This window comes from Poecilia latipinna, unplaced genomic scaffold (genome assembly GCF_001443285.1).
Source record: "Poecilia latipinna isolate Pla-1442-1.1 unplaced genomic scaffold, P_latipinna-1.0 Scaffold545, whole genome shotgun sequence".
Taxonomy (NCBI): domain Eukaryota; kingdom Metazoa; phylum Chordata; class Actinopteri; order Cyprinodontiformes; family Poeciliidae; genus Poecilia; species Poecilia latipinna.
In genome coordinates, this window is record NW_015113161.1 from 197,856 (window position 1) to 225,641 (window position 27,786).

General features: G+C 38.5%; 1 protein-coding gene across 1 annotated transcript; it reads right to left on the reverse strand.

Moving 5' to 3' along the window:
- On the reverse strand, positions 1-27,786 carry gnas (GNAS complex locus). The gene is made up of 12 exons (XM_015041341.1): positions 26,551-27,786; positions 20,183-20,255; positions 14,427-14,481; positions 14,192-14,311; positions 9,139-9,236; positions 3,640-3,694; positions 3,246-3,319; positions 3,034-3,092; positions 2,818-2,938; positions 2,209-2,339; positions 1,316-1,383; positions 1-1,181 (listed from the first exon to the last, which is right to left on the reverse strand). The coding sequence occupies exons 1-12, from the start codon at positions 26,687-26,689 to the stop codon at positions 1,035-1,037; spliced, it is 1,140 nt and encodes a 379-aa protein (XP_014896827.1). The 5' UTR covers positions 26,690-27,786; the 3' UTR covers positions 1-1,034.

Here is a 27,786-nt window from a genome sequence, read left to right on the forward strand (position 1 = left end):
CCCCCCTCCGTCTGTCTCTCTCTCCGTCTCTCTTTTAAATTCAACATGTTCTCCTTAGTTTGGCTCCGCTGTCGACGAGGTGGCGAAACGGCTCCGAAAGAAGAGTCAGCGAGCCCTGAGCCCGGCTTCGTCTCACCAACAGCTCCTCTTTTCCCCTCCTCCCCGTCTCCTCCCCGAGCGTCAGTTTTAGTCGATCTGTTTAAAGCCTCAAAGTCTCACTCGGGATGAAGGAGTTGGCACCTCGACAGAGCCCAGCGGCTTGAGGACGGAGCGGAGGATCCGCCTTCCTGTCCAGAAAGCAGGACCGATGCGCCGGATCCCAAAGATGTCTATGAGCGACGGGAAGGTTTGGTGTTACACGGTTCAAGTTAAGTCCTGAGCACAGTGCTTGTGTGTGTGTGTTTTCTTAATGTTTTTTTTTTTTTGTTATAATTCCATTTAGTTTTTTTATTTATTTTGTTAGGTACAGTGTTCTGCTGATCTATTGGTGACACATTTATTCTCTATTTGCAGTATTTCAACAGTTCTCTTTCCAGAAGTTTTTTTTTTTTTTTCTTTTTTAGCTCTCTTGGTTTTCGTCGACGTAGATGTAACAAAATCTCTAAGCTGTCCAGACTGGGTTACTCTCAGGAGGGTGACAGGGGACAATACTTGACTTAAAAAAACAAAACAAAAAACAAAAAAAGGTGAGGAGTTCGGAATATGGCTGAAGCTGGAGGTTTGAGTCTTTATTTTACTTCTCTTTTCATCCCCTGAAGCCCCTTCATCAAATCCCACATCACATGGGGACGTTGCATCAGGGGTAAGCTCTGGGTTTATGGTGTGTTTACCGCACAGGTGTGTGTGTGTGCGTGTGTGTGTTTGCATGTGTGTGTACTTTGGCCTCGTTTTTTTGCAGCAGGCACTAACACACATCGGTGGAAGAGGGGAGTTCAGAGACCCAGTGTTAAGTGTCTTTTTTTTTTTTCTTTTCCTGTTTTTAAAAGGGGGCCAGTTTTTTTTTTTTTTTTTTTTTTTTTTTTTTGGCGTTCCCATCACAACAGCTCGTACTGCCGCAGGTGCATCCGCTGGATGATGTCTCGACAGTCGTTGAAGACCCTGCGGATGTTTTCCGTGTCGACGGCGCAGGTGAAGTGGGGGTAGCAGTAGTGCCTCCCGTCCGCGCTCGCTGTGCTGATCCTCTGTAAGGCGGTGCGAGAAAAATGACACAAAGTCATCGACCTCTTCTTGAAGGCATCGTTTCATATTTTCAAAATTCAAAATACATAGCAACTCAAAATATCACTCCCAGTTCAAGCGCAACACCAGGACTTACTAGGAACTCATCTCTTATGAAGTACTTTGCTCTTGTAACACGAGGATCTTCTCCGGGTTCTGGTGTCGCTGTCAGACAAAAGAGAAAACACAGATTATCTGAGGTTTCCACCGTACGGGGATTAGGAGTGTGCACGGCAGGGTGGAAGAACATCTTTTGACACGTCGTACATACTGTGGTCATTATGTGCAACGAACACGTCTCCAAGTGTTTCAATATGGCAGAAGTTTAAATTACATGGCAACTTGAAAACTAACATTTGCATCGTTGGTCAGTGACTGGGACACTCCTGAGCTCTCGACCGTTTCTGTCATGCAAAATACTTTCCAGAGTCAAATTCCTAATCCTGCCGTGACTATTTTACCTCAGGGTTTTGGCATTTATGCCAACTTTAACTACACATCATTCAAAATACATAATATTTAAATCTAAACTAACACATATTCAGGTTATGATAAATTATATCTCTTTGCTTTTTTGCATTTTTTTTTCAGGCTGCAACTAAAGATTATTTTACGAATCGACTTATCTATTGGTTATTCTGACAATTATTGGATAAATAAATAGGCACATTCTGTAGATTTTTTTATTAAACCACCTAAGCCTTATCTATACAATATCAGAAATACAATCATTCACGCCCTTTTTTTAAGTGTTTAAGTGCAATAAGAAAGCATTCCTTTAGTTAATTTGAACTGGGTTAAAATATATATATATATATATATATAGATATCTATATATATATATATATTAAAAAGATGCCAGCTAAGGAGTTTTGGGTAAAATATATTGACAGACAAAAGTATTTTATATTTGTATAGGTCTTTATATTTATTTGTTCAGGTGTCATTGTGCAGCCAGTCAAAGTGTGCGCCTGTTTCCGACCCCCTTACCGTCATCAGGTGTAGTGTAGCGAGCAAATTCGGGGAAGTATTCCTCGATTTTAGATTTCCCTGCCAGTACTTTCTCTGCGAGCAGGTCCTGTTTATTTAGGAACAAAATGACAGAAATGGTCCGCAGCCACCTGCAACGACAAAACAAACCCGAGCGTTACGACGAGAGTCCCACACAACCTCCGCTTTAAAACTCAGAACTATTCCGGACGAAAATTTGTAGCTTTTCCCAGGTCATTTTATGGTGACCGTGTGCCAACATTTCCTCCAACATTCCTGAATATTGATCTTGAGAAAGACATTAAATGCGCTGCTGCATAGTCAAATATTTCTAATCATACATTGAGTGACTCGTTAGTCTAAGAAAGACTATTCCCATCTGTACTGTAGCATTTTTTTAGATTCAATTCAACAACAAAAAAATGCTCGGATATGTTAGAGAAAGAAATGTAAAAAGGAAAAAAAAAAAAAAAAAAGTTGGAACATCCTGAATCCTCCAAATTAAAAATCGGCTCTCCTATCTAGCAAGTAGGAGACAAATATGTAGTTAAAATATTTCACTAAATATTATCTTTGCAAAAGATAAAGTGAACTTTCTGTTGCCATCACCTGTTGTTCCAGATGTTCTTGAAGAGGTTGAGGGCCTCCTGTAGTCGATTGGTCTGATTGTCCTCTCTGATCACCATGTTGTAACTGCTACTGGCCACGACAAAAATGATGGCCGTCACGTCTGTGGACCAAAAAAAAAAAAAAAAAAGCTGAATTACACATACACTATAAAATAAAAAAGTAAGGTGAGAGGAAGGAGAAATGAACATATCTTACCATTAAAGCACTGAATCCATTTCCTGCGCTCGTCTCTCTGACCCCCAACATCAAACATACTGTGAAGATCAAACAAGACGCATGGAGACTTCAAAACATGCGCAACACTGCCCTCGTCTGCAGAAACTGGTGTTTTCATCTTGATGTTCTCCACGATGCAGTAAGGAATGTCTAGAAAGATAAATCTGGACCTTCTTGTTACTTTTACTTACTGGAAATTGACTTTGTCTACTTGAAATCTTGTTTCGAAGATCCCCGAAGTCAAAACTCTGCATCGAAGCAAATCCTGGGGGAGAAAAGCAAAACATTAAAAAGGCTTTACTGCAAGAGGATTTATTGCTGCCAATGGCTTCATGTTCTCCCTCTACAGATGACGCAATGTTGTCGAATTTGACATTTTAATTGAGTGCAACTCCCCATATGACTGGACTGGTGTGATTATACATTTCTGCAAATAAATTGGTGATCCTCAACTTGAAAATATATATGCTTTAAACGGAGCTTTATGTATAAACTCACTGACACAGATGAGAATTGCTTGGCAGCAACACCACATTTTTGTTGCTAAAATATGGACCAGCATTTAGAAAAGTGTTAATAACCCACCTGATCTGTTGGAGTGTAGTCGTTCTGTTTCACAATGTCGATCTTGTCTAGAAAGCTGGGAGGAAACACGGACAGCAGGGTAAGGAAAATTATATTCATTTTAAGGCACAAACATGCATACATAATGATGAGGTTAGAAACCTCACCGCTCCAGTTGAACTTAAAATAATGGCTGCATCCTGACGGTGTTCCCTCAAAGGCTTAGAAACGTCTGCCTTATTTAGTTGTAAGTAAATTTGGAGGTCCTAACTCAGATTCTTAACTTAAATACACATATTTGCATATGTCTCCACTACATATACAAGTTAAACCCTCCTAGGTTTCTTGAGATTTTTGTTTGCATTTTTAAACATTTTTTTTTTTAAAAGTTGCATTAATGCAAGTTGCTTAGGTTAAGTCAGCTATTTTGGATATCTATTTCATTCATTATTGCATTTTTTATTCTTAAACTCTTTAATGTTCCTTTTATACTAAAACTAGAGCTCCCCTATGCATATTTACTACCGTTGATTTTGATTCTAAATACATTTATAATACACAATAATTAAATTCATGTTTGAGCTTTTTTCTCCCACTTCACTAAGTGAAAATACTTTTTTAACGTTATAATTCTACCAAATTGGAAATATAAGCTGGAAAAAAACAAACAAAAAAAAAACATGTTTTGACGACTTGTGTTTTCTCTTATGCAAAAACTAGCAAACTAACCTTTAAGGTAATAAAAGTCCTGACATTCCTAGAACATGACAAATCAGAAATTAGACTATTCCATATTTCTACGGGATCTATTCGGCATTTTTTGTGAAGCTAAGCATCACAGCTCAGCTTTGTGTTGGTCCATCACTTATTGTCCGTATAAAAAGCAAAGCAGCTTGTGGTTGTAATTTGACGATGTGGAGAAGCTCAAGGGGTTCGAGTTGTTTTGCACAGCACTGCAAACAAAACTGACAGCAGTTCTAATTTCACAGACATTTGGTGGAATTAGAAAAAAATACATAATCAACAAAAAAACCCACAAAACTTTACGCTAATTTTAAAAGCAACAAAAGAAAAAAAAAATATATATATATTATTTTCCAAATCTGGATCAGCAAGAAGTGGGGGACAGGGGGGCAGGATGAAAGCGTAGTGTCGTTTGACTGACAGTACGGAGCACATTTCAAAAATAGCTCCCTGCCACCTGGGCTTGCAGCGCCATAACCATGGAGACCCAACTACAGGAGCTATTAATAGCCTATCAGCTCCCAATCTTGTGCAGCTGGAGCTGCTCCAGAGAAAAGACAGACAGACGAATGAAGAGACGGAAGATGGAGGAGGAGGAGCAAAAGGAAAACAAGAGCAGGGATCAGGATCAGTTTGTGTTTTTGTGCTGGACGTGTGAGAAAGACGGGGGAGGGAACAAAACGCTGGACTGGACTATCTGAAACATGTGAGGGGAGATGAGAGAGAAGGGATATTTTCTTGCTCTTCAAGTCTTTTCTTTTTTAAACGGAGGACAACATATAAATCCATCACAAGTTAGACTGAAGATGAACTTCCTCCTCCTCTAAACATCCTCTTATCTGTAGATGACTCTGTCTCAGCCACGCTTGCTCCCAAACTCTAAAAACTGCTGCCGTTTCACTGCCACTCTCCCATTTCTGGAAGAGGCTTTGGAAAATACACACACCGGTCAAATCTGATCCAAACTGTTGAACAGCTAAGAGGAAATGTCAGCAGACGACACATTCTTACATGCGAGCTTAAGCTTCCCCCTCCACGGCGTGAGCGACAAAACATCTGCAAAAATGGAAATTCACCAGCGTGGCTGCTGATATGAAGTAAATGTTTGTGATTTCTGAGTGAGGCTAGCGATGTTTCAGGACCAACTTAGTGCTGGACTCTCGTACTGTAAACAGAGGAATGTGAAACGTAATGAACAGAGGCGCCGACCTGAAACATCACCCTCGTCTTTTGTCACTTCGATGTGTTTAAATGGGATTTTGAGACGAAATTACTGCAGAATTTTGATGTCTATGGGAACTTCAGAATACATTTTACGGTAACAAGTGGGGGTCGGTGCCTCATTTTGCCTTAAAAAAAAAAAATCTAAATATTGTGTTCTTCTGTATTTAGCCAACTGGATCTTTTGGGCTCTTTCTATACTAACTTTGTGAAATAACTCATGCTCAGTCAAACGGCCTGAAACGTATCTGCAAACATTTACAAAGTCTTGCCACAGACTTTCAAATGGAATTAGGTTTGGACTTTGACTATACCACAAACAAGCTTTGATCCAAAGTATTCGTCTGAGTGCTCAGAGTCATTTTCCTGCCGAAGGGTTGACCCCAGTTATTTGTGGAAGACTTCAAATAATGTTTTATCATCTAATTTAGCTCTAAGCCTCTCCACCACTTCCTCCCTGACCAGTCTGCGGTGTTCCTCGGTCTTCATGATGCCGTTTGTTCTCTAATAAACCTCAGATCATCACAAAACAGCTGGATTTATACTGGGATTAAACTAAACACCACTTATCAGGTGACTTCTGAAGGCGAGCATTTGGCCAGGATTTTATTAAGGGTGTCAGAGTAAAGGAGGCCGAATGCCTGTAGATCAGATTTGTATTTGTCTTTATTTTTTTGTTCCTTCCGCTTCACATTGATGTGCTGCTTTGTGTTGTGCTGACACATAAAGTCTCAATAAAATATGTGAAGGTTTGTGGCCAGCATGAAACGCACGCACGCACGCACGCACGCACGCACGCACGCACGCACACACACACACAACAACATGGACACATTCTGAGGAGTCACTGTGTGTGTCAGTAAGGAACCACAGAGTGAAGCTGCGTCCATTTCTGGGGTTTTTCCATTATAGTTTAGTTTTATTTCTTTATGACTTTTTATCTGAATAAATTAGTTTTCAGTCGTTTTTAAGAGTGTGTTTGTTAGTTTTGATTAGTTAATTATTGTTTGGTTTCGGTGTAGTTTTTATTAGTTTTAATAGTAGTTTCCATTTTTTCATATTTTGGTTAATATTTGGGTGCAGAATTAAAAAACGGCGACGTATTGTATTGTGATTATGTATAAATCGATTGCATAATGGATACTCAACAAAAGATACAATTTTCAAAAAAATATATTAAATTATTGTTGGACAAACAGCTGACTGGTGTTTTCCCCCAACTTTTCATGTCAACATTTTGTGGATGACTGCAAGTACGGCTAGGAATAGTATGGAGTATCTATTTATTTCAGTTAGCAAAAATGATTTCTCAGTTTCACCTTTTGCCATTTTGTTAGTTTGAGTTAGCTGTGATAACCTCGGCTTCTACTAGATGCCACTGGAGGGTCGGATCTTTTAACACCTTCACGTAAAAACCGACTAAGCTCAGAAAATGCCCGACTTTCTCAGTTCCACATTAAGCCTGAACGTTTCCTGTAGATTTAATTCAGGTTTATCAAGAGGTCTTCGGAGAAACACAGCGGACCGCTAATGGTGCAAAGCAGGGTCACAGCTGTCTCAACAAAACATCTGACTGGGGTCAAAAGCACATCGAGAGGGCCAACAAATTACAGAACCTTTCACAACTGGGTTATAAAATACACAGTACGCTTTATGTATTTCTATGCCTGATTATTCTTTGCCAATTGCAGAGGACACTGAAATAAACAAAGGGGACAAAGCAAAGATACATCAAGTTTCTAGAACTTGAGCTCCAAGCCGGGATTTTTTATTTTTAATACAGAAAACATATTATTGTCTATTAATGTCAGAGAAAATTACTGAAATTTATGAAATGCCATGTCAGGGAAAATGGAGTAGCACTACATCACATAGATATTCAGTCCACCATTAACATAGCTCTGTCTTAGCCACAGTAATTGATCCCACGATGCGTCAGGACTTGACTCACTCACATTAAACGGATCATTTTATTCTCTTTACGGTAACGGATCTGAGAAGTGACTCAGCACAGAAAGTCTGGGCTTTGTGACGAGACTCGTCTCTACAGTCTAAACCTAGCTGGTTTGGGTTCAAATTAGCCAGCAGCTGTCGCTGCAGATAGCTTCTTCCAAAAGGAGAAATATGTTTTAGAAACCCGGTTAGAAGAATTAACAGCCTGTTAAAATAGATAGTTTAATAGTTTACAGGCAGTTGTTGATATCTGAAGATCAGACGACGGCATTAAGAGTCTCTGCGTTTGGAAAATATGAATATCATCCATATAGCTTGAACAGTAAGCCCCAGAGTTGATGAATCTGGTATGAATAAAAGACAAAATACCTTAAATAACTAAATATCTAAGAAAAATATTCAACCAGTCACTTGATTTATTTATTTTTTTTAAATACTGCTGTGTCAATTTCATAGCTGCTTGTCAGAAGAACATTTTTGTTCGCTTTAGCAGTACAAGATTTTTGAGAAATGAATTAATGAATTTTAACGCATATAAACCACATTTTTCTTCTTCTTTTACATACAGATGTTCTGAGCGAAATGACTAAGGTTAGAAGATAAATGTAAACCAATATCTACAGCAATAAAAACTAAAATAAAATGTTTGGAGCAGCAGGGTCCACTTCCAGTCCCCAGGGGAGCGGTCGCTCATCCTGCTCCTCACCACATCTTCAAATGTCACTAAATTCTCAGTACTGACCTTTTCACTTCAGTTACTGTATGTCTGATGAATTATAGGGGCATTTAAAGAGTCCAGACGTCTGAGCTTCATAACTGGAATAAGACCCCGCTGGTTCAAGTAATTAGTGAGGGGAAAAAAACCAACATTTTCCATAAAAACCCAATCCTGACCATAAATGTCTTATCAGAGCATCTGCATAATTCTGCGATACAGAAATAAAGTCCACTTCAAACGATGGTAAACATACATAAAATATAAATTTTCACCTCTGTATTTTAGAAGAGATGATAAAAGGACGAATGCACAATTAAATCAGCCAGAAAAACATTTAAATTTGTAATATATGAATTATTGTCCGTATTCATTTTTAAAAAGTCTTTATTTTCTTGCAAGGAAGTGGAAAATGAACTCGTATGTGAAGGATGAACCATAATTATAATGTCCTAAACCTGCCGTCCTTTATAGTTTGCTCCATTTGAAGCTAAATTGATTTTTTTTTTATCTAAGTGAACATGAGCAGCAGCTTTTTAGACTATGACAACCTTTTAGAAATTTTCTACATTTTTATTTTTTAACTAATATTTAGTCAAGCTGGATTCTAATAATACAATTGAAATTTAAGAGTAACCAACCAGGCTTTTTTGTTTTGACAAATAAATACTTTGCGGAATTTTATTTTATTTTTTATCCTGAATCAGTTTAAAGAACCACATAGATTTTTTTTTGTGACAAGCAGCAGAATATGTTAAGTCTGGTTTGATCCTTTTAAATCTGTGCACTTGAAGGCCATTTCGTTGCATTTTAAATAACTGCAGCAATCTAATAAAAATATTTGCAAAGTGGACGGCTTAAAAGTCGTGTCGCTCAAAGTTACTCACTATTGTGCGCAGTCAATTAGCTGATACTCGTTGGATCTCTCGAAGCACGCCCGGACGCCGTCATCCTGCCACAACGTCTTTGCGTGATCGTAAAACTCCTGAGGGGGGAAGAGCAAAACGAGATGAGAGTCAGAAAGGGCTTCAACGTTTCTGACGAACAGATTTACTTGAACTACTCCGTGCACTGAAAAAGAAAAAAACAAAAAAAAAAACAAAACAAACAGTCGATAACGGATATTTTTTATGTTGGTTTAATGCAGGTGAACAAACAGGCTTGATCAATCAATGGCTCACGTCGGACAGAAACGCTTCCCGTTTTAGGTCGCTGTGTTATGGTACAATTTGACAGATATGAAAGGAGACAGAAAAGGCGACAAGGTTGTCTGTTGTCCATGACGTGTGACTGAGATCAGCGGGTGCGCAGCGTCTTTGTTGACACCACATGCAATGGACGTTGTGCCTGGGCGCCGCCCGTGTGCGCACTTCTGGAGGTAAATAGTGGTGAGGGGGGAACAAAGTAAATAAAGAAACACCTCACAACTCTTAGAGTTACCGACAAACTGGCGTCACTTATACGCGTCAATTAAAAACAGAATGCGCGTCCTGACGACACTGGCTTTTCAGATTAAAAGCACCTTTTGAAAAAAACAAACAAAAAAAAACAAAAAAACAACAACCTTTGAGCAGGTATTGAATATACTTTTCATTAAGTTTTTTATTGGTCTGATTTGATAATGCTATATTAAGGGCTTTGTTTTCATCAGCTGCGAGCAGAAAATCATCATCATCAAGAGAAATAAAAGATTGAAAATACAAAGATTTACAATATGTTTCAGTTCGTGTTTGAGTTGCTGAAATTAATGAACCTTTCAGCAATAATTTAACCCACAGAACGGACATAACTACAAACATTTTATTTTGAGTTTCATAAACTGCCTGAAAAGTCACAAAATGAGTTTTTATTTTGTCTGTCCCCGTTTCCAATCTGATGTCAGACGTCTCGTTTACTCACTTGCCTTTTTACACTGACATGTTTGATCAAGGATGATTGAGGTCTTGTTTATCAAAGTCATAAATTAAGTTAAAGTCTCTCCCTTGAGCCAGATCAACAAATCAGCTTTTCTTCCAGTGAAATCTAACCTGAACAAATGCAGAACCTCGTCTTGTAAGGAGAGGTGGAAAAACATTTCAACAAAGACAGACCTCATTTCCTAGCAAACTAATAGCACTCCCTGTCTTCTCCTTGAGCATTTAATCCTTGAAGAAGAAGAAAAAAAACCATTTTTAAACATTGCTTTTTACAATTTGTAACAATGTGCTGCTAAGCTCTAGGAAACAAACTTCTTGGTTGACTGAAATTGACTTTGAATCAAAATCTGCCAGGATTTCGTGAAGGATTTCAGGCTCTGCAATGCTGATGGCGGCTCTGGCTGCTGATATATATATAATACTAACATGTAAAATAAAAACATTGTGTCTTTTGTGCAATAATGCTATTTTAGGATTCTACAACAGAATAAATCAAAGAAATTGCAATCTATTTCCTGTTTTCCTTAAACGATAGATTAAATAAGAAAAAGAAGTCAAAAATTATTTCTTATTTCTATTTCACGTCACGGCGACGCAAATCTATTGAGAATATATCATCATTTAACATATCTATTTATGCAATATTAACATACTAATACATTTCTGATTGGGCTACGGTACAGAATATAAAACAGCATATTTAGCCTGTTGGTACTGAATCTGCTACAGGCAGAACATTGACATATTCAACAAAAATATAGCAAATCCCAAATCTTCTTTGTGAAACCCTCGGTAAGAAAAGCAAAATAAATAAATAAAAAATAGTGGATTACATTATGATGCTGCTTCTCATCATAAATATTTTGTATAATATGACAAGAAGATGATAACATGCATCACTCTGGCAGTAATCAGTGTAAAAAAAGCAATCAAAGGACAGCAGAAAACAAAGGGACTTCATGTCTGTCCAAGTTATTTAAAGCCCTTTCTGTTGTTCAGAAATCTGGTTCAAGGTTGAATCATCTCAGACTTACAAATAAAACGAATGCAGCAGTAAACATGTTGCTCTCATGGCCCCATTAGCAACCACATCTAAACTGGCCTGTAATGATTAGTTTCTGTACAAAACGCTTTGACTGTAGACATATAATCTGATGGAGCCACGCTGCCACGTAATCCCAGCTCTTATGATTCGACCAATTCATAAGAGTCGAAGCGCCGAAAATTCAAACATTTCCCCCTATACCTGCACTACTGAACTGTGACGATGAGTAACTCAATGGGATGATGTTACACACACACATAACTCTCAGCGCGCCCACACACAATCCTCAATATAAATTCCAGTGAGATGCAAAACACACTTTCGCCATCCCTGTTTTGTAAGTTGGAAACTATGCAGCGATCGTCAAAAACAAGTCAACCGACCAAACAAGTAACCAAACGACAACCGATGATAAACGGCAATAAATAATTGCCTCCCAACTGCTCAGCGCAGCAGAAACGGATGGGGAAGTGGAGGGCATTTTGTGGGTGAAAAAAAAAAAAAAAACACAATCGGCCTATCAGCTGTATATCACCCAGTATCAGCGCAAGAACTCAATGCCTTCATGTCGATGAAAATCATAAATCACAGTGTCTGGTGAACATAGTTTTGACTTGAATATGATTTACTGGAATAACAATTTTGGAAACCGCAGCGCAAAAACTCAAAGGAAGAACATGAACGAGGAAATGTTTAACCTTCAGCCGTTTTAAAGAGCTTTAGAGTCAAGAAGTCTCAACATGAAGTAGGTTTAACAATCTCGACATTAGATTGGGAGATGTTATAAACCTACTTCTAAAACTACGAGATCCCACTAAACGGCAAAGACAATTATCCACAAATGGAGAAAACATGGAACACTGGTGGACCTTCCCGGGAGTGGCTCACCTACCAAACTACTCTAAAAACACGTCAACCATCTCATCCAAGAAGACGCCAAAGAACCCAAACGAACCTCTGAAGCTCTGCAGGCCTCACTTGTCTGAGTTATGGTCAGCATTTATGACTCAACAATAAGAGAAAGTCTCAGCTAAAATGGCCAGATTAAGGTTAAAACCACCACTGGCCAAACAGACTGAAAAGAGCCATCTCATATTTACCAATAAATATGAGAGGGTCAAAAGTCAATCTAAGACTTTTGGGAAAATATTTTATGAGCTGAGGGCGAGGAAAAGTGGAAATTTTCAGAAGACGTGCTTCATGTTGCATCTTGATTAAACCTAAAATCAATGCAGAAGAGCATGATGGTCAAACACGGTGGTGAAAGTCCGACCATCAGTTTGTGATCCCAAGCTCAAACGCAGTTGGGTTTTGCAGCAAGACAATTATCCAAAGCAGTGGTAAGCCCGTGTCTGAATGGCTAAAAAACCCCCCAACAAAACAAAGAAGATAAAAACAAAACACAAGATTTGGAACGGCCTATTTAAAGAATGAAATCTTATTCAATTGCTGTAAAATCAACTTAAAAAGGTTGTTAGAATAAAACACTGACAAATGTGATCAGATTAGTTTCAGCTTCATCGAGTGGCAGCATAATCATTTTGAATTTCAACATTTGCAATTCACCAAAATATTTGGAGTGAGCTGCATTTCAATAACATATTTGGCCGTTTGCAGGAACGTTCAGTGTCTTTGATGCACATCTGATGTAGATTTTAGTGGCTGAGATGTTTAAGATCCCAAAGAAAAGTTTGGACACTATGATGACGGGGGGAAACAAAACTGGCAAGAGAGTGTGGCTCAATCACAAAACTGCTAATGCTGCATTCAGCGGAAACAAAGCATGCAGATGGTTTCCTAATATTATGAAGCCCAGCCTCAGTCCAGTCCTGCAGGGTGACATTGTACACAATGTTTTCTTTTTAACCAAAATAAAACAAAGTTGTACATTCACTCAAGGCCTGTGGTTAAATTACAAAACAGAATGAATACATAAAAACACGAGGGCGTCTTATGTTCAGACAGTCAAGATCAGAACATGCACATACCCAAAAGATTAAAGGAAACTCTACAATCCTCTTTGCACCCACATAACAGTGGACTGTTATGTTAAATTAAAATATCGTACGAGCCCTTGAAAGTGTTAATACTGTAAAAAAAAAAAAAAAATCTAAACTAAACAACAGTGAACGAGACGGGGACGAAAGCAACAAGGCTCGTCTGCTGACAGGCGGCAAACAAATTCCAAGTAACCCACACGCTGCAGCGCTTTGACACTATAAAACTTCAGGTTTGACAACAAAAAAAGTTTGCAGACACATCTCTCCAGTGGTTGTAACACAAACACTCCTGTTTCACCGAGAGGTGAGACTGTATATTGAATTAAGTTTGGCCCCAACGGTGGCTCAAGTTAGGCCTTTGGGCTGAATAATTAGTTAATGGCCAAATCCCACTGGGAGTCCTGAGCCCACACAGAAACTACCTGTGGGGTCAACCCCAGGGGGCAGCGACCGACTGCCTCCACTCAACACCTGTGCTATGGGACTGTGAGCTGGGGAACTGGGCCTACAACACAAACACAGCTGATACCTGCAGCTTCTACAAACACAAGTTTACTACTAACCTCTGTTGATGAAATATTCGATAAAAACTGTAGGTGAATTCATCAAACCTGCAGAAGTTTTTATATATTTTCGTTTTTTACATCACAACACTGCAGTACTAAAAAGTTAACGATAAGAACTGTTAACAAAAATGCAATGAAAACTGTAAAAAATTGATCCTAGTGTTGAATCGGACCAGTTAAAGGACATCAGCAGTCATTCAGTAAGGAGACATTCACTTGATCCAGGTGTGAAGAAGGAGGACAGCACTATGTGATAGAAGCTCAAAAATCCAATATTTCTCTGACGAGTGAACGCACCGTATAACCGAGAGCCCTGCTGCCATGTAAAATGTGTTTGAATATCAACTCAAACAAGAGGGAGACAAATAAACGATATTTGTATCAGGAGTGTATCCCGTTATCGTGCAGCTCACCGATGGAAAGTCAAAGTCTTTCTGGTTGACGAGGTTGAGGACATATTCGATCCTGTACTGGTTCTCCGGACAGGCCAGCTGCACTGGTGGCGTCAGTGTGCTCATGGCTGTTACTATGGTCTGTCACAAGCACACAGGTCCAGAACGAAAAAGGAAACAAAACATCAGATTATAACAAGACTTTTAAATGCTGAAGAGAAGACAAGACAGAGAAGTTGTTCAATGAGTCACTTACCTCAATAGCTTCTTTAATATTGTTCTTGATGTCCTGAATTTTCTGCTTCTTTTCTCTGAAACAAACAAAACAGACATTTGTTTCAGAAATTGTGTGACAAAAACAATTAGAAGTTTCATATCATAACTTTCCTAAAATAATGAAAGTCTTTTTTTTTTTTTTTTTGCCAAAATCACTTTTGGCAAATAAAAAACTTGTATGCCATTATTTTTTAGGAAGATGACAATATGAAATAAAGCAATTCATTAAGTTTTAAAACTAAGACTGTCAATTGGCACATAATATAAAACTGGCTTTCAAAAGTAACAAGTTATGAAATCTGAAAGTTTTACATTAAATCAAAGATAAAAAATAAAAATAAAAAGTGAATTACCTCATTACAGACTGACAACCTGAGCAGACAGCTCAACTAACCGGCTAATATCAGCTTTTTGTACCAGTGTTGCCATTTGTTTTAGAACTTTTATGCAAATACAACAAAACAGTTTTTACTTAGTCGCAACATGAGAAACGTACGTAGCGCCTTCTCCGAGACCATACATGTTTTCGTCTTGCAAGAAATTCACTTGACATTTTAAACATTTTATGTCCTCGACAGAAAAATCCCAAACGCAAAATTATTGAGGTAAAACATTGATTGGAAACATAACGGTGCGACAGGAAAACTAACTCGAGTTTTGTCTCTTGTGCTTGAATCGGGCGAATTTCAGCGACACGTATGAAAAGTGCAGCAAAAGGAGTTGACAGGGCTCAACTTCATAGGAACGCAAAAGAGTTTGTTTTTGATCTGGAAGGGTAAACAGACCTTCATCGCCATGCGAGGTGCAGAAATTATGTCTGTGCAATGTGAATGATAGCTGTGTGTACAAGACATTTGGGACTCTCTGTGATAGAAATGTTTCTAATAAAGGCAACCAAGGAGCCAGTTTGCCCGTCTTTCACCTTGAGCCTGCCAAGACAACAGGGCATTGTGTTTATGACGGCTCCACGTCAGTGAAAAGAGGCGAACGCTGCCTATTTTTTTTTATGTGCCACTTTTACTGTTAATGTCAGATTTATGTGCAGAGTCAACGTGAACATGAAAAAGGACAATTGGGAACAAAAATGCAAAAACCAGTGAAACTAAAATGTCTGATGAATGTATTTAATCTAAAAGATGGAATTATACATCAGGCCCAGTTTGCTCTTTTTTTTTTTACTGGCGATGCACAATAAATCAACTAAAAAAAACAAATGGATGATAAAGCCTAAACTGACCCTCTAAGGTAAGGTAATTTTATTTATATAGCACATTTTCAGCAACAAGGCAATTCAAAGTGCTTGATGACTACTACTCTACTTTTTGAAAGCGGTGGTCAGTCACACATACCAGACATTCAGTATTTTGTTCCCAGTTCCTCTGGCATCAGTTCAATGAGGGACAAAAAAAATGAAGATGATTTCCATTTTCTAAGACAAGCCACCTGTGAGGTCACTGTGTGCCGATAGGGGGAAACAGCGAAGGAGGGGACACAGGACGGTTTATCGGGTTAGAAGGAAGATTGAGAAGGCCCTGTTTACATTTTCAACCTGATAGTCATTATAAATCACATGATTGTGTGTGTGTGTGTGCTCACTGTGCAGCGTTGAGTGTGAGGCTCTTCGCCTCTGTGTCTCTGCTTCTTGTTTTTTTTTTTTTGGAGATGTTTTAGGTTTGGCTTGTTTTGTGTTGGGATTCATCTGTAACTTTATCCGTCTGATCAGCTGCAGCAGAAACTCCCCATGTTCTTCTTATATTTTAGCATTATGACTTTAAGTCAGCTATTGTGTGGAAAGCAATTTAGTTTTTGTATCACATCAAAATATCACAATTTCAGTTAAGAATACCTCTTAAAAGATTTTAATTTGTTTGGGAAACGTCGACAACGTCGGTCGAGCACAGTGAATATTTAACAGCTAAGATTTGACCCAATCACAGACCTTTTCAGCTAAATTAGAAAACTCAACAGGCAAGCCAAGTAAAATTTTACAAATCTAAAGGAAATGGAAGAAAATTAAATATATACAATAGTAGAGCAGTAGACAGCACAACCAAGCTAGTCAACCGGATAAACACCAATTTATAAAGAAATACCGCATTTCAAATACTTCCTGTATATAAACTTATGTATAATCATTTTCGAGTCGGTGTGTTCAGGCGTAGCGTTGGTTTTCTTGAGTAATCCCAGCAACACTTGAAATTCTAGGGAATAACTTGATCAGTGTTTCACCCTGTGTCCTTCACCAGGGTCATCAAGGCCACAAGTTGAATGCATCAGTCCACTAATAAAGTTGTTCCCGAGTATTTCAAGTGCTTCAAAGCATCTTGGGAGTAGGAGAATTTTTGCCAGAATATTTTTGATCCCAGGAGTTACTTGAAGCTTCATCTGCCATAAATTAACAGAGCTGCATTTAGCAATGATCTCTCTCAGAAACTTAAGAGAAACTTTAAAAACTGTAGAAAAATAGTTATTTTCCCTCAAAGGTGAGTGCATGGTGACTGTTGTGTTTTTGTGCAGGTGCAGTTAAAAGCGCCCCTTGTTAAAACGTTTAGTATTTGCGTATATATTGCGCCGCCAGGGTCCCATTACTGCGTTAACTGCGCTGAAGTCTGCTGGAATGAATCTGAATCTGCATTTCCACATCTTACTTTTCGGTATTTTACACATTTAGATTTTTCTAACAGTTTCTGGTGACGTTTCAGACTCATTTTGTTTTATGTGACCGAAGCAGAAACAATCTAAATGTGGTCAACTTTAATAACAATTCACATGAATTATATTACGTTTCTTTGTGTGAAAAGAACAAAACTTTTTTTTCTTTTGTTTAATCAATGTTAACGGGTATCAAAATGTTTTTGGAGAATGATTCTATTACTTATGCTTTATTTCATACAAAAATAAAAAACAATCTAAACCATGATTTAAGACATTCCAAGTAGTGAATTGTGAATTAGTTTGGTTCTAACTTATGTGAACTGAATGTAAAACTAGCCCTTGGTAAGAGTTAACTTGCACAATACCGTGAGTGTGAAATTTGACTGAAATAGAAACCACCAATTCAACAATGTGAGGGGGGAAAAAAAGCTCAAAGGCTGGACTTTGAGCAGTAACATCTTCTTTCAACTTTTATTTTAATCTTTTGGGGCATGAAATGTATTGTTCATAGTCAGCTTTTGGGTTCAAAATAGTCTTTTTTTTAAGCTCAAAAAGTTTCACACAGTTTTATCCCTTTGTTTTGACCACTTGAAAGCTCCAGTGGTGAATGCCTTGGCCAAGAACAGTGCAGTCATCACAGTTAAAAGGAACATGGAGATCTAAGTGGGTGTTTCATTCATTCTCCCAAATCTGACCAACAGCAGATACCAGCAAACTTCCGGTGACAAATTACTCTGACTTTACCACAACACTTCTTCCATTCTCCTCAAATCTTTCATCGCTAGCACCACTCAACATTTTGAGGTCGTAAAATCAGCATATTTACGTCGAGCTGGAGGATCTGTGGAAATTAAAACCCATTACTATGCCTGTCATGTGAACCCCGACCAGCAACTGGTCTGCTGTTTTGGTCTCAACAGATTTTCACTGACAAAAGTTATTTAATGTCACACATCTGACCCGAGCAGTCAAACACACTCGTGTCAACAAAATTAAATGAAGGCACTGCAGTTTATCGAATGTGGGGAAAGTTAGCTATTGCCTGCTATCCAATTTATGGTGCAGTCAAGTTTGCCGGACAGACACATCCATCCCTACGCAGGACATGGACAGACATGTACTCTTTGTATAAAAACAGTGTTGTGCGCACACAAGCACTGTTCAGTGTTGTGGAGTCACACACTGGGTCATATGCTCTAGTCTGCCTAAGGTGCTGATTTTCTAGTCAAACCTTGCAAAGATGCTTCTGTCCCGACCAATACATGACCACCACCAGACCAACCCACGCTTAGTCATTGACACACAATAACTCGCACACAAATTCCTTTTTAGCTCACTAAAATAAGCAAGGCTCAAGAATGTGGTCTAGAAACAAACAAAAACAGGAAGAGAACAGCTTTCTGGAGAGCTGTGGAGAAAAAAAAAGAAAAAAAAGTGACTATTGGTTTGTGTCCAGAACTTTACAAAAAAAACAAAAACAAAAAAAAAAAAAAAGGGAAAGCTCACATTGTACAATCAGTTCGTTAGACTTCCCACAGGGTTTCTCAGACCTGGGCTACAACCCATGTGGTAAAACACAAGTTAATCAGCAGTGATTGCCACTGAACATGAACTAATCCAGCCAGAGCTGTCACAGCATCGGCTCTAAAAACTCGCTGATGCCATTAGTCAGAGCTCGTCATCCAACATCAGTGTCTGGCCTCCCAGATGTCCTCCTGGAAGAACGGTCCAACATTTCCCCAAAAACACAAAAAAGCCTTCCCGAGAGAAGACGCAAAGGGTGGACCAACAACACCCTTCCCATTGTTTAGCCTATGGATAAACAATGGGATCCCACTCAAGTTAATTTGAGTGAAGACAAACAAGTCAATATTTTCTGTACCGTGGAAGAACGTAGCACAGAGTTTACCAAGGGATACAATATTAGCGTTTTCTTGTTCTCTCCTTGCATTCCCTGTTTCGTTTTATTGTAGAGGCCTCACTTACTTCAACTTCCTGTCAGGTTTTAGTTCTTCTTTTCAGGAGCCTGCACACCTTCCAAATGAAAACCGGTTCCAAGATTATCGACCCTAAATCATATCAGTTTATGTTGTCGCATATGACGTGAAAATGTATTTGCCCTCTTAGAGATTTTTTCTGTTTTTGCTTTGTTGTCATTCAACAATTTAAGACTGAGAACAATTAAAAAAAACATACATAGAAAAATTTTAAAGAACTGAGTAAATACGAAATGTAGTGTTTAAATTTGGATTTTTTTTTTCTCTTCTGGAGGGGAGAACAACCTGTCCAAGCCGACTTACTCCTTCAAGTACTGTCCTGCCGTTTGTGTCACCATTGGCATCAAAAGCTGGTTTTTGATTTACAGTGGTCTCTAACACCACTGTAAAAGATTTTATAATTCAAGAAGCTTAAGGTAATACCACAGCATCACAATTAAATCCAACTCTGGACTTTGACTGGACCAATTGTGATTCTTTTTAGCCAGTCAGAGGTGGCTAAGATTATGGACCGGTGCCTGGGCATCATTTTCCACTTCTTTTGTGTCGCTCCACAGAATATTTCCTCTAACGTCTTCGGATCATCAGAGGAAGCTAATTTCGCCCCGACTCCTTATTGTTGAATCGTATGTTATTAAAGTCTGCGTAATAATCTGAAACATTTAAATTAGTGCCTCAACCAAAAAAATTCCTTGCTGGTAGTAAAAACGCAGCTCATTGAGAGGAGCTGCCCACCTGTAGCTCACCTGGATGGCACATCAGACAGAAATTAGAAGAGCTCACAATTACTTAAAATAGCTGTTTATATAACGTATAACTGTGTATAATCAGCTCTACTTTCTGGCGTGTTACAATAAGCATCACATGAGTTTTGTTGGCTTAGGAGGCCCCTAAAAAACTGAGGTGTGTTGCTCAAAAATACAAAAAAAAAAGTAGATAGTTTTTATAGATATAAAAAACTCTTATTTACATTTAGGTTGCTTTGTAATTTTTAACAAAAAGAGAAAAGGTTCAGCCCAGGTGTCTCGATGCGCCGTGATCTTAAGCGAACAGCGGATACGGCTCGTTTGTGAATCGTACTCACTCTGCATTGAAGCCATTGACATGTAGGATCCTCATCTGTTTCACGATGGTGCTCTTTCCCGACTCACCAGCTCCTGAGGGGGGAAAAAAAATTAAAAAAAGGTATTTTGTTTGAAAAAGAAACCAAAGAACCCTATACATATGAAAATCCCCTTTCTAAAGATCAGCACAGATGTTTGAATTGTTTAAGCTTTTCATTTTATTAAAGGAAAATGCACCGTCAACTATAACTTTTTGGTTTTGTGTAAAGGTTTGGACAAGTCCTGCCTTAAGTCGACATATTCAAATATTTTTTTGTGTTCAGACTAAATCGTGACTTTGAACTTTTCAAGAAAAATAACCAGGAGTCACAAAATGATATGCAAACATTAGCAAAAAATAAAAAAATAAAAAAACTGGGCTAAACCCAAGAGCGGGTTACTGAAGGTTGATGAGAATCCAGTAGAACTGCGTAGGAAAGTTAGAGACTGGGAAACCCTAAATCCAAAATCCTCAAAATCCTGAACCACTGCTCTGCTAAAAGTATATTTAAAGTGGTGCAAAGGTGGTGAACGGCCACAGTGAACAGTTAAATTATTGACAATCTAAAAAAGTATTCCTGTCAATACATGAGTTTTACAGACAAGTCGAAGTCTTGCTGGAGTGAGTATTGGCTTGAGTGCTCCGCGTCTGTTTGACAACAAACTCAAATTAACGCTACGCGGTCCTGCCGGGTCGTTGACTGTGCATCGGCAGGTCGCTAACTCACTGTATCTGCCGTCAGAACGAAACTCGCATCTGCTGCTCTGTAATGTCGGCCCTGCAGAAAGCACAGCTAGGTGAGGAATGAGCTGCATACTGTACAGGAGAACCAGGCTGCAGCTCTTCTTGGGCTGACCAATGTTTTTCCTAAGATATTGCTTTTTGTAAATGTCCTTGATGATGGATTAACTCCAGGATTTTCAGAGTTTTCAGGCCTAAACCAGCCTTGATTGGTTTAACAAAACAAGAGTCACAGAAGTTAGTACAGAGGTTTTATTCTGCTGAGGTAGACTGCTTCAGACCAGGCTACAACAGATAGGATGAGCTATGTGTTTTTACCGAGAGGTCAGAGGTCATAACAGTCTGGAAAACATAATTAACAGTAACAAAACAACAACAATAAAACACAATGTTTTAATTTAATTTTTCATAATTAAATGGGCTGATACACTTACAGGTACTTGTATATTTAAGCAAAATAGAAGTGATGCTGCTCAAAGTGCTCATAAATAGCTGTTAGCCGAAAATTATAAACATAAAAATACTTCTAGTTCATGTAGTTGACATTCAAGAAAACCAATCAAGTTATGGACTCAGTGATTCCTTGATCATTCCTGACCAATGTGGACTTATCAATAAGTCCTTGATCTGCTAGGCAGAAAAACGCGACCTTCAAGCAGGAACTGGATGCAACGCTGCTGATTTGATTTGTTGCACCAAAGTAGAAACAAACAAACGGGCATAACTTTCTTCATTACACTCACCAAAATGACTAACTGTAAATAAGACACTAATAACAGGTTAACAATAAAGGATTTCTTCATGCATGTCAGCCCTGTGACGGGGCGGCAATGTGTTTGAGGCGCACCCCGCCTCTCACCCCACCTCTCACCCATCTGACCGCTCCAGAGGGACGGTCCAACTTGAAACTCATGAGATGCATACATTCAGAAACCAAGGCAAAAAAATAATTCAGCACAAAAGAACGATGTATTTTGAGTGCAGAGGTCCGGGTCGCAATAATCCAAAATCTCAAATGTGGAGATGAAACATGTTCTTTAAAAGCAGCGATTAAAATCCTGCTAATCAACTCCAGCCCATCCCTGGATAGCGACTACTTCACGAATAAGCAAATTAAAAACCAAACTAACTAAACAGAGGGGGGGGGGGACTACCACAGGCTGCTGGCTGCACTGCATGTGACTTTAGAGCAATCCTTATATTCTCTGTTTCTGTAAACCACAGTAAAACCATATCCACATATAAATCTATATATGCAAAAAAGAAGCTAATAACGCCATGGATGTCTATGAAGTTACAATGAAAAGAAAAAAAAGGGAACCAGCTTTAACGGCACACATCATTGTTTTGGGTCTCGTCCCACTGTTCTGATGTCGCCACAACTTCCTCCATGAGAAAAATATAAGCTTGTCAAGCGTGATCCATACTGACTGGGAACAAACTAATCAAACATTATGATTTTTACAAAGAGCAGAGCTCCTCAATCTACACAACATGATCGATTTGATAAAATAAGTGTAAACTCACACAAACATGAACATATAACAACTGAATGCTACATACTGACCTATTTAGGTTTTGTAAGTGTAACTTTCAAACCCAATTTTTACCCAATGCCTTCCTGGGAGAAAAACAAACAATAACCTGCCAAATTAGATTTATTAGGCATTTCTCATTTCAAAATTCTACACTTTGCATTCTTCACTCACATTTCAATAATCTTTCCAACCACATTCTGGATATTTGATGAGAAAACATATACTTTTAATCCAGATGCATTGTACATTCCTCAGATTATTAAAAATGCCTTTTGTCTTCCGATTAGAGAGAAAAAGCTAAAATTTTCCTACTTATTTGCACAAATTTTGAGTCCCTATATGTCAAAAATCAAGGAATAAATTATCCAAATAAATACAGATTCTTCTATACACAGTTTTAATTTTCTTTTTTTCCATTAGCTGAAATTAAAAAACACTAACGTCTCTGCTTTTTGTTTTTTTAGGATCTAGACGGTTTCCGGCTGGATCACCATGGATCCAGTTTAAGTCCCGATCTGAAAGGGAAATGGCCCTTTTTGGTTTCTGAAGTCTTATTTTTGGGCTCTGGGAATCAGCTAGAAAAGCAAATGAGCTACATAAAAACAGTAGTAGTGATGTTGGAAGTCAGATTTCAATGAAATCGTCTACAGAAATTTCAGAAATTCACATATTTCTATTTTCAATAACCAAATAACCACATACGTATTCTGACTAGGAAAATCACCACACCTGATTCTAGACTTTCTGAGGTAGCTTTTATTGTGGGATTTTTTGGCCTACATGCTAAAATAATCCCTTTTCCCCACACCAATAAATCTAAATATTCTGTAACAAAAAGTGCACACATTAACTCTAAAAGGTACACGAAATTGCTTTAATTAGGATCAGAAGCTACTTAAAAATACAATAAAAGACAACTGCAGCATGTTTTCATGCTGACAGGCCTTCAGTCTGAGAGCAACAGGCTGAAAAGCCCATCACAGTGCTGCCTTTTCGGCCTTATGCAATGGCAGTCACACTGTTGACAATGTTTCCTAAAACAACACCCAGAAGGCCATGCAGGGAGGAAGCAGCGTCTCAACTGTGAAAACTATGAGGCCTGAAGAACAACCGCAAAAAGAGAAAGAGATCAATAAATTAAAGGCTGGAGCTCATTTCTCAGGGAGGCCCCAAAACTCCTCCTCTCTCCCCTTTGCTTGGTACTTCACACTTCTGGGTAGATTCATGTAAAGTGGAATTATGTTGACCATTATCTCAATTGAAAATGATCAGCTGTCAATATACGACACCATTCTAAGCTTGTTAAAGAACAAAAATATGACGTCAACTACACACTTGAAACAAATCAAATAGCAGACCTTTAATTGTTAAACATATATGTTCAATGCACTGATGAACAGAATGTGAGTCAACAAGTAATAAACATCATACATTTGTTTCTCCCTAAAGTGAAGCATCAGAACACATGAAGAGGTTTTGTTTCTGTTATTTTAAACAAAAAAAAAATCTGACACTTTCCTCCCTCGTATTTTTTCCCCCCATTTAAGATGAAATGCCATCTCAGAAATGAATAGTTGCATGAATTCAGCTACACATTTTAGTCATTCTCATTATGATTAAATACTTCGAATTGACAAAGACCTTTCTTGCTTTTTCCAGAAAGGATTAGGGTTACTTCTGTTCTTTAAACATTGAGATAAGCATCATTTTGACAATTATAGACCCATGCCATTCCTTTTTCAAGTTTTAAAGAGTTTCACATGGTAAAAACAACAACAAAATTAAAGATTACGCAGTTTCAGTCTGGATTTTTTATAAGCTTTTAGAACGATTTTCAAAAAAGGTGTGTAAAACTAAATGATTGGCTGATTGGATTGTAGGCAGTAAAAATGGTTGACAAATAAAGCTGGGTGTCTGGGTTAACTAACACAATTCAATTTTATTCACTATTATTGATAAGTGTGAAGTATCTCGTAAACCACAAGGTATTTTCTTTGCAGGTGACAAACATTATTGTTCTGGGATTAAATCAAAAGATGTTCTAGAAAATAAGGTTTATTACAGGGTTAAAACTTGGGTTGTTTCATAATTTTGCACAATTAAAGGTATAAAGTATGATTTTTTTTTAAATATTTTTACTAAACATAATGCTTGCAGTAAGTCATTGCCAAATAACTTGCAATAATTCTTAACAAATACGTCACATTAAAGATGTGTGAGCCATGTCTGAAAACACAGAATGCACTTCAGAATAAAACTAAAACTGGGTTGCAGCAGATCATATGGAACTGGTTTGCTAGGAAAACCAGTGCAGGCATGAATGCAAACTGAAAGGTTTCCCGATACATCCAGAAATCTGTCAGAATTGACCCGTATGAGCTGTAATAATCACTAATGTGAGCTAGTTTGGGCAGTTTATCAATTCACCGCGCAAAACACAAAAAACAAAATAAGTGCTCATGCTCGGCACACATCATAAACGAGAACATTTTTAATTGTTTTCATTCATAACCGTCCTTTTTGCTAATGAACATAGAAAACCCCCCACACCCCACCCCAGAGAATATGTCCCCAAACCATATTCTGGACATCCTTATTCATATTTCAAGTTTGCTCTTTGTGAAAGCACCAACTTGGCATAAAAGCAATAAATATTCTCTGTATCAAAAAATGTTGCAAAATGTTACAATTTGCTACATGTGAAGCCAAATGCAAGAAACATATGAACTGAATTCAGCTGCCAAATGAAGGATGTGCAACAGATTCATGTTTTAGTCGGAGTAAAACAGGACTGAACTGACTGTCAAGTACGTCTTGTCTGTACAAAAGTGATAAACAGGATTTCCTGTGGCCAAAAACTATTTCACGAAGACGTTACATGGATAACACTTTATCTTTATTGAAATTATAGGTGGCGTGTATTTATAGAAATCTGACTAAATGTAGAGCTTTCTGTCTGATAACAATGTTTCAGTGTTGAGTTGTAAAATGTGGGAGCATTTTACATTTATCAGCTAATTGGTTCATACATCCCAGTAGTTTTGCAAAGTCCAGCCCAGTTTTAGGCATGAAAACGCTTGCAGGGCTCCAGAACGTTTACGACCCTTTCCAGACTCGGCTGGAGTTCGTAGCCCCTTTCAGTCTATTCTTAAGGTACACATAAAAATGTTCACTCCAAATTTATAGTGGATGTTTTTTTTACAGGGATCAGACTCTAAAGGTGGAACTTGAAAATACCGGCATAGTGGAAGAAAAGAGGCCTGGAAGGAATATCATTACCAAGCTTGGGGTTGCAAAGGACTACTCGGATGCAATGAATGGTACATTATAACACTTCATGAATCAAACCTCAACTTTCCAAATACATATTTAGCAAATTGGATGGACATTCAGAACTGAAACAGATTCTAATTACAAAGACCAGAAGACCTTGGCAGAGGAAAAATGAGATGTTGGGGGCAAAAAACACAGTCGGTTAATTGTAGCTGATATCAGTGAAGTATTATTGATTTTGAAATGTAATGTTTTTCCAATGTCTTGTTTCTTTTGATGGATAAGTGGTGGGCAGATAGATGGATGGACAGACAAAAGGACAGAGAAGAATGGATGATAAAGAAACAGAAAAGTAGATAGATGGATGAATGAATGAATGACATGGGAGGACAGGTGACGACATGATGGATAAAAATTGGTGGATAAGAGGACTTGATGGAAAAACTGGTAGATCTATGCATGGATCCAACTTTAGGGCAGTGGGATATAAAATATGTAGGGGTAAAAATATGCTCTTCCCCCCCGCCCCCACACTAATTTTCCTGACAGATTTTGCGGTACAACAATATGGCAAAAAGGCTTAAAAAGTTAAAGTTTAAACTTGAAGGCTGTGAGTAGTGAAACCAAAGTCAAATTTCTTGTTTGTGCACAAAATCTTTGCCAATAAAGTTGGTTCTGATATGAAAAGGCAATGGACTAAATAATAAAGCCTAAAGCAAAAATATCTATAGAGCTAATAAACAGGGATAGGAGGTGAAACAAAAAAAAAACAAAAAAAGGTGTCAGCCAAACTCACCTAAAAGTAGTAGTCTGTGTGTTGCTCTGTAGATCTGTTTGTCCTTTTGGAGCTGCTTCTCAATCTTTTTGTTTGCTTCTCTTTGTGCCTTCTCCTCATTTCTCTGGTCTTCGGTCTTACTGTTGCCCAAACAACCCATCTTCCCGCAAGAAAAAAAAAAGGAAAAAAATGGGGGTCCAGGGGAGGAGGAAGAGGAGTGGAAGAAGTAGAAGTGGAGGGAGGGGGAGTATGTAGAAACGAAAATAAATAAGTAAAAATTGTCTAGGTCCCTCGCTTGACCCTCGGATTTGGCAACAATGTAACACACATTTACACAGCTATAGTTTGGAAAACTGTCCTTAGTTTAATTCTGGACAGGCAATGTGGGCATAAAGCGCATTTTGCTGTCAGAAAAAGGGCAGGATACTGCTGCTGACGACACGGAGGCCGCCTTCTCAGTTAGCTTTCAATCCTCCTTTATTTTTCCCCCCTCCTTACATTCACTTTAGTGTTTGTTTTTCTTATTAACTTCCCCCCTCGACAAACTGGTAGGTAATTATAATCCACAGCGTCCGTTACGACACCAAAAAGCGAGATTTCACCTCGAAAGGAGGCAGCGAAAAGAGCCTAATTTGCATCTCCGAAAGCCGGGGTCTTGCGTCTCACTGCTGCCCGTGACAAGGAGCTGAACTCGGCGCGTCCGAAAGGCTCGGCCGGGCTGAGGCGCTGCTCGTCTCCGCGTCGTCTTTGACAAGAAACATGTCCAAAGGGTTTCCCTTTTTTTTTTTTTTTTTTTTTTTTTTTTTGGGTGGATTTTTCTCGCTCCCCGATGGCTGTCTTTGGTCGGGTACCCACCTAGGAGATCAGCAGGAAGGGAAATAATATGTATACCCAAACGAGCTACATGTATGATATTCTTCTTCCTTTCGTCGTCATTTGACTCCTTCTCCGCATCAAATAGAGCTCCAAACTCGCTGCGGTTGTCTTTCCGTCGCCACCTCTAACTCCGAAACGAGACCCCCAATTTGTCCTCCTTATTTGTGATGGCTGTTCCTTGCTGTATTTTCTCCTCCAAAGGGCCTTCTCTCTCTCTCTCTCCCTCTCTCTCTCCCTCTCACTCTCTCTCTCCCTCCCTCTCTTTTGTTGCAGAAATGTGTTATCAGTCCTTCACATCACCACCGAGCCTCTAAAACTGCGCACCGATATACTGATTCCAGATGAATCACCCGACGAGAATACCCCGATTTCAGAAAAAGG

What these genes read in the sequence shown, in the direction of transcription:
- gnas (XM_015041341.1), bottom strand. Translation starts at nt 26,689, where the DNA reads ATGGGTTGTTTGGGCAACAGTAAGACCGAAGACCAGAGAAATGAGGAG. An exon ending in GTAGACAAAGTCAATTTCCA is followed by an intron (nt 3,093 to 3,245) that starts GTAAGTAAAAGT and finishes TGATCTTCACAG; the next exon opens with TATGTTTGATGTTGGGGGTC. An exon ending in AAGAACATCTGGAACAACAG is followed by an intron (nt 2,340 to 2,817) that starts GTGATGGCAACA and finishes TTGTCGTTGCAG; the next exon opens with GTGGCTGCGGACCATTTCTG.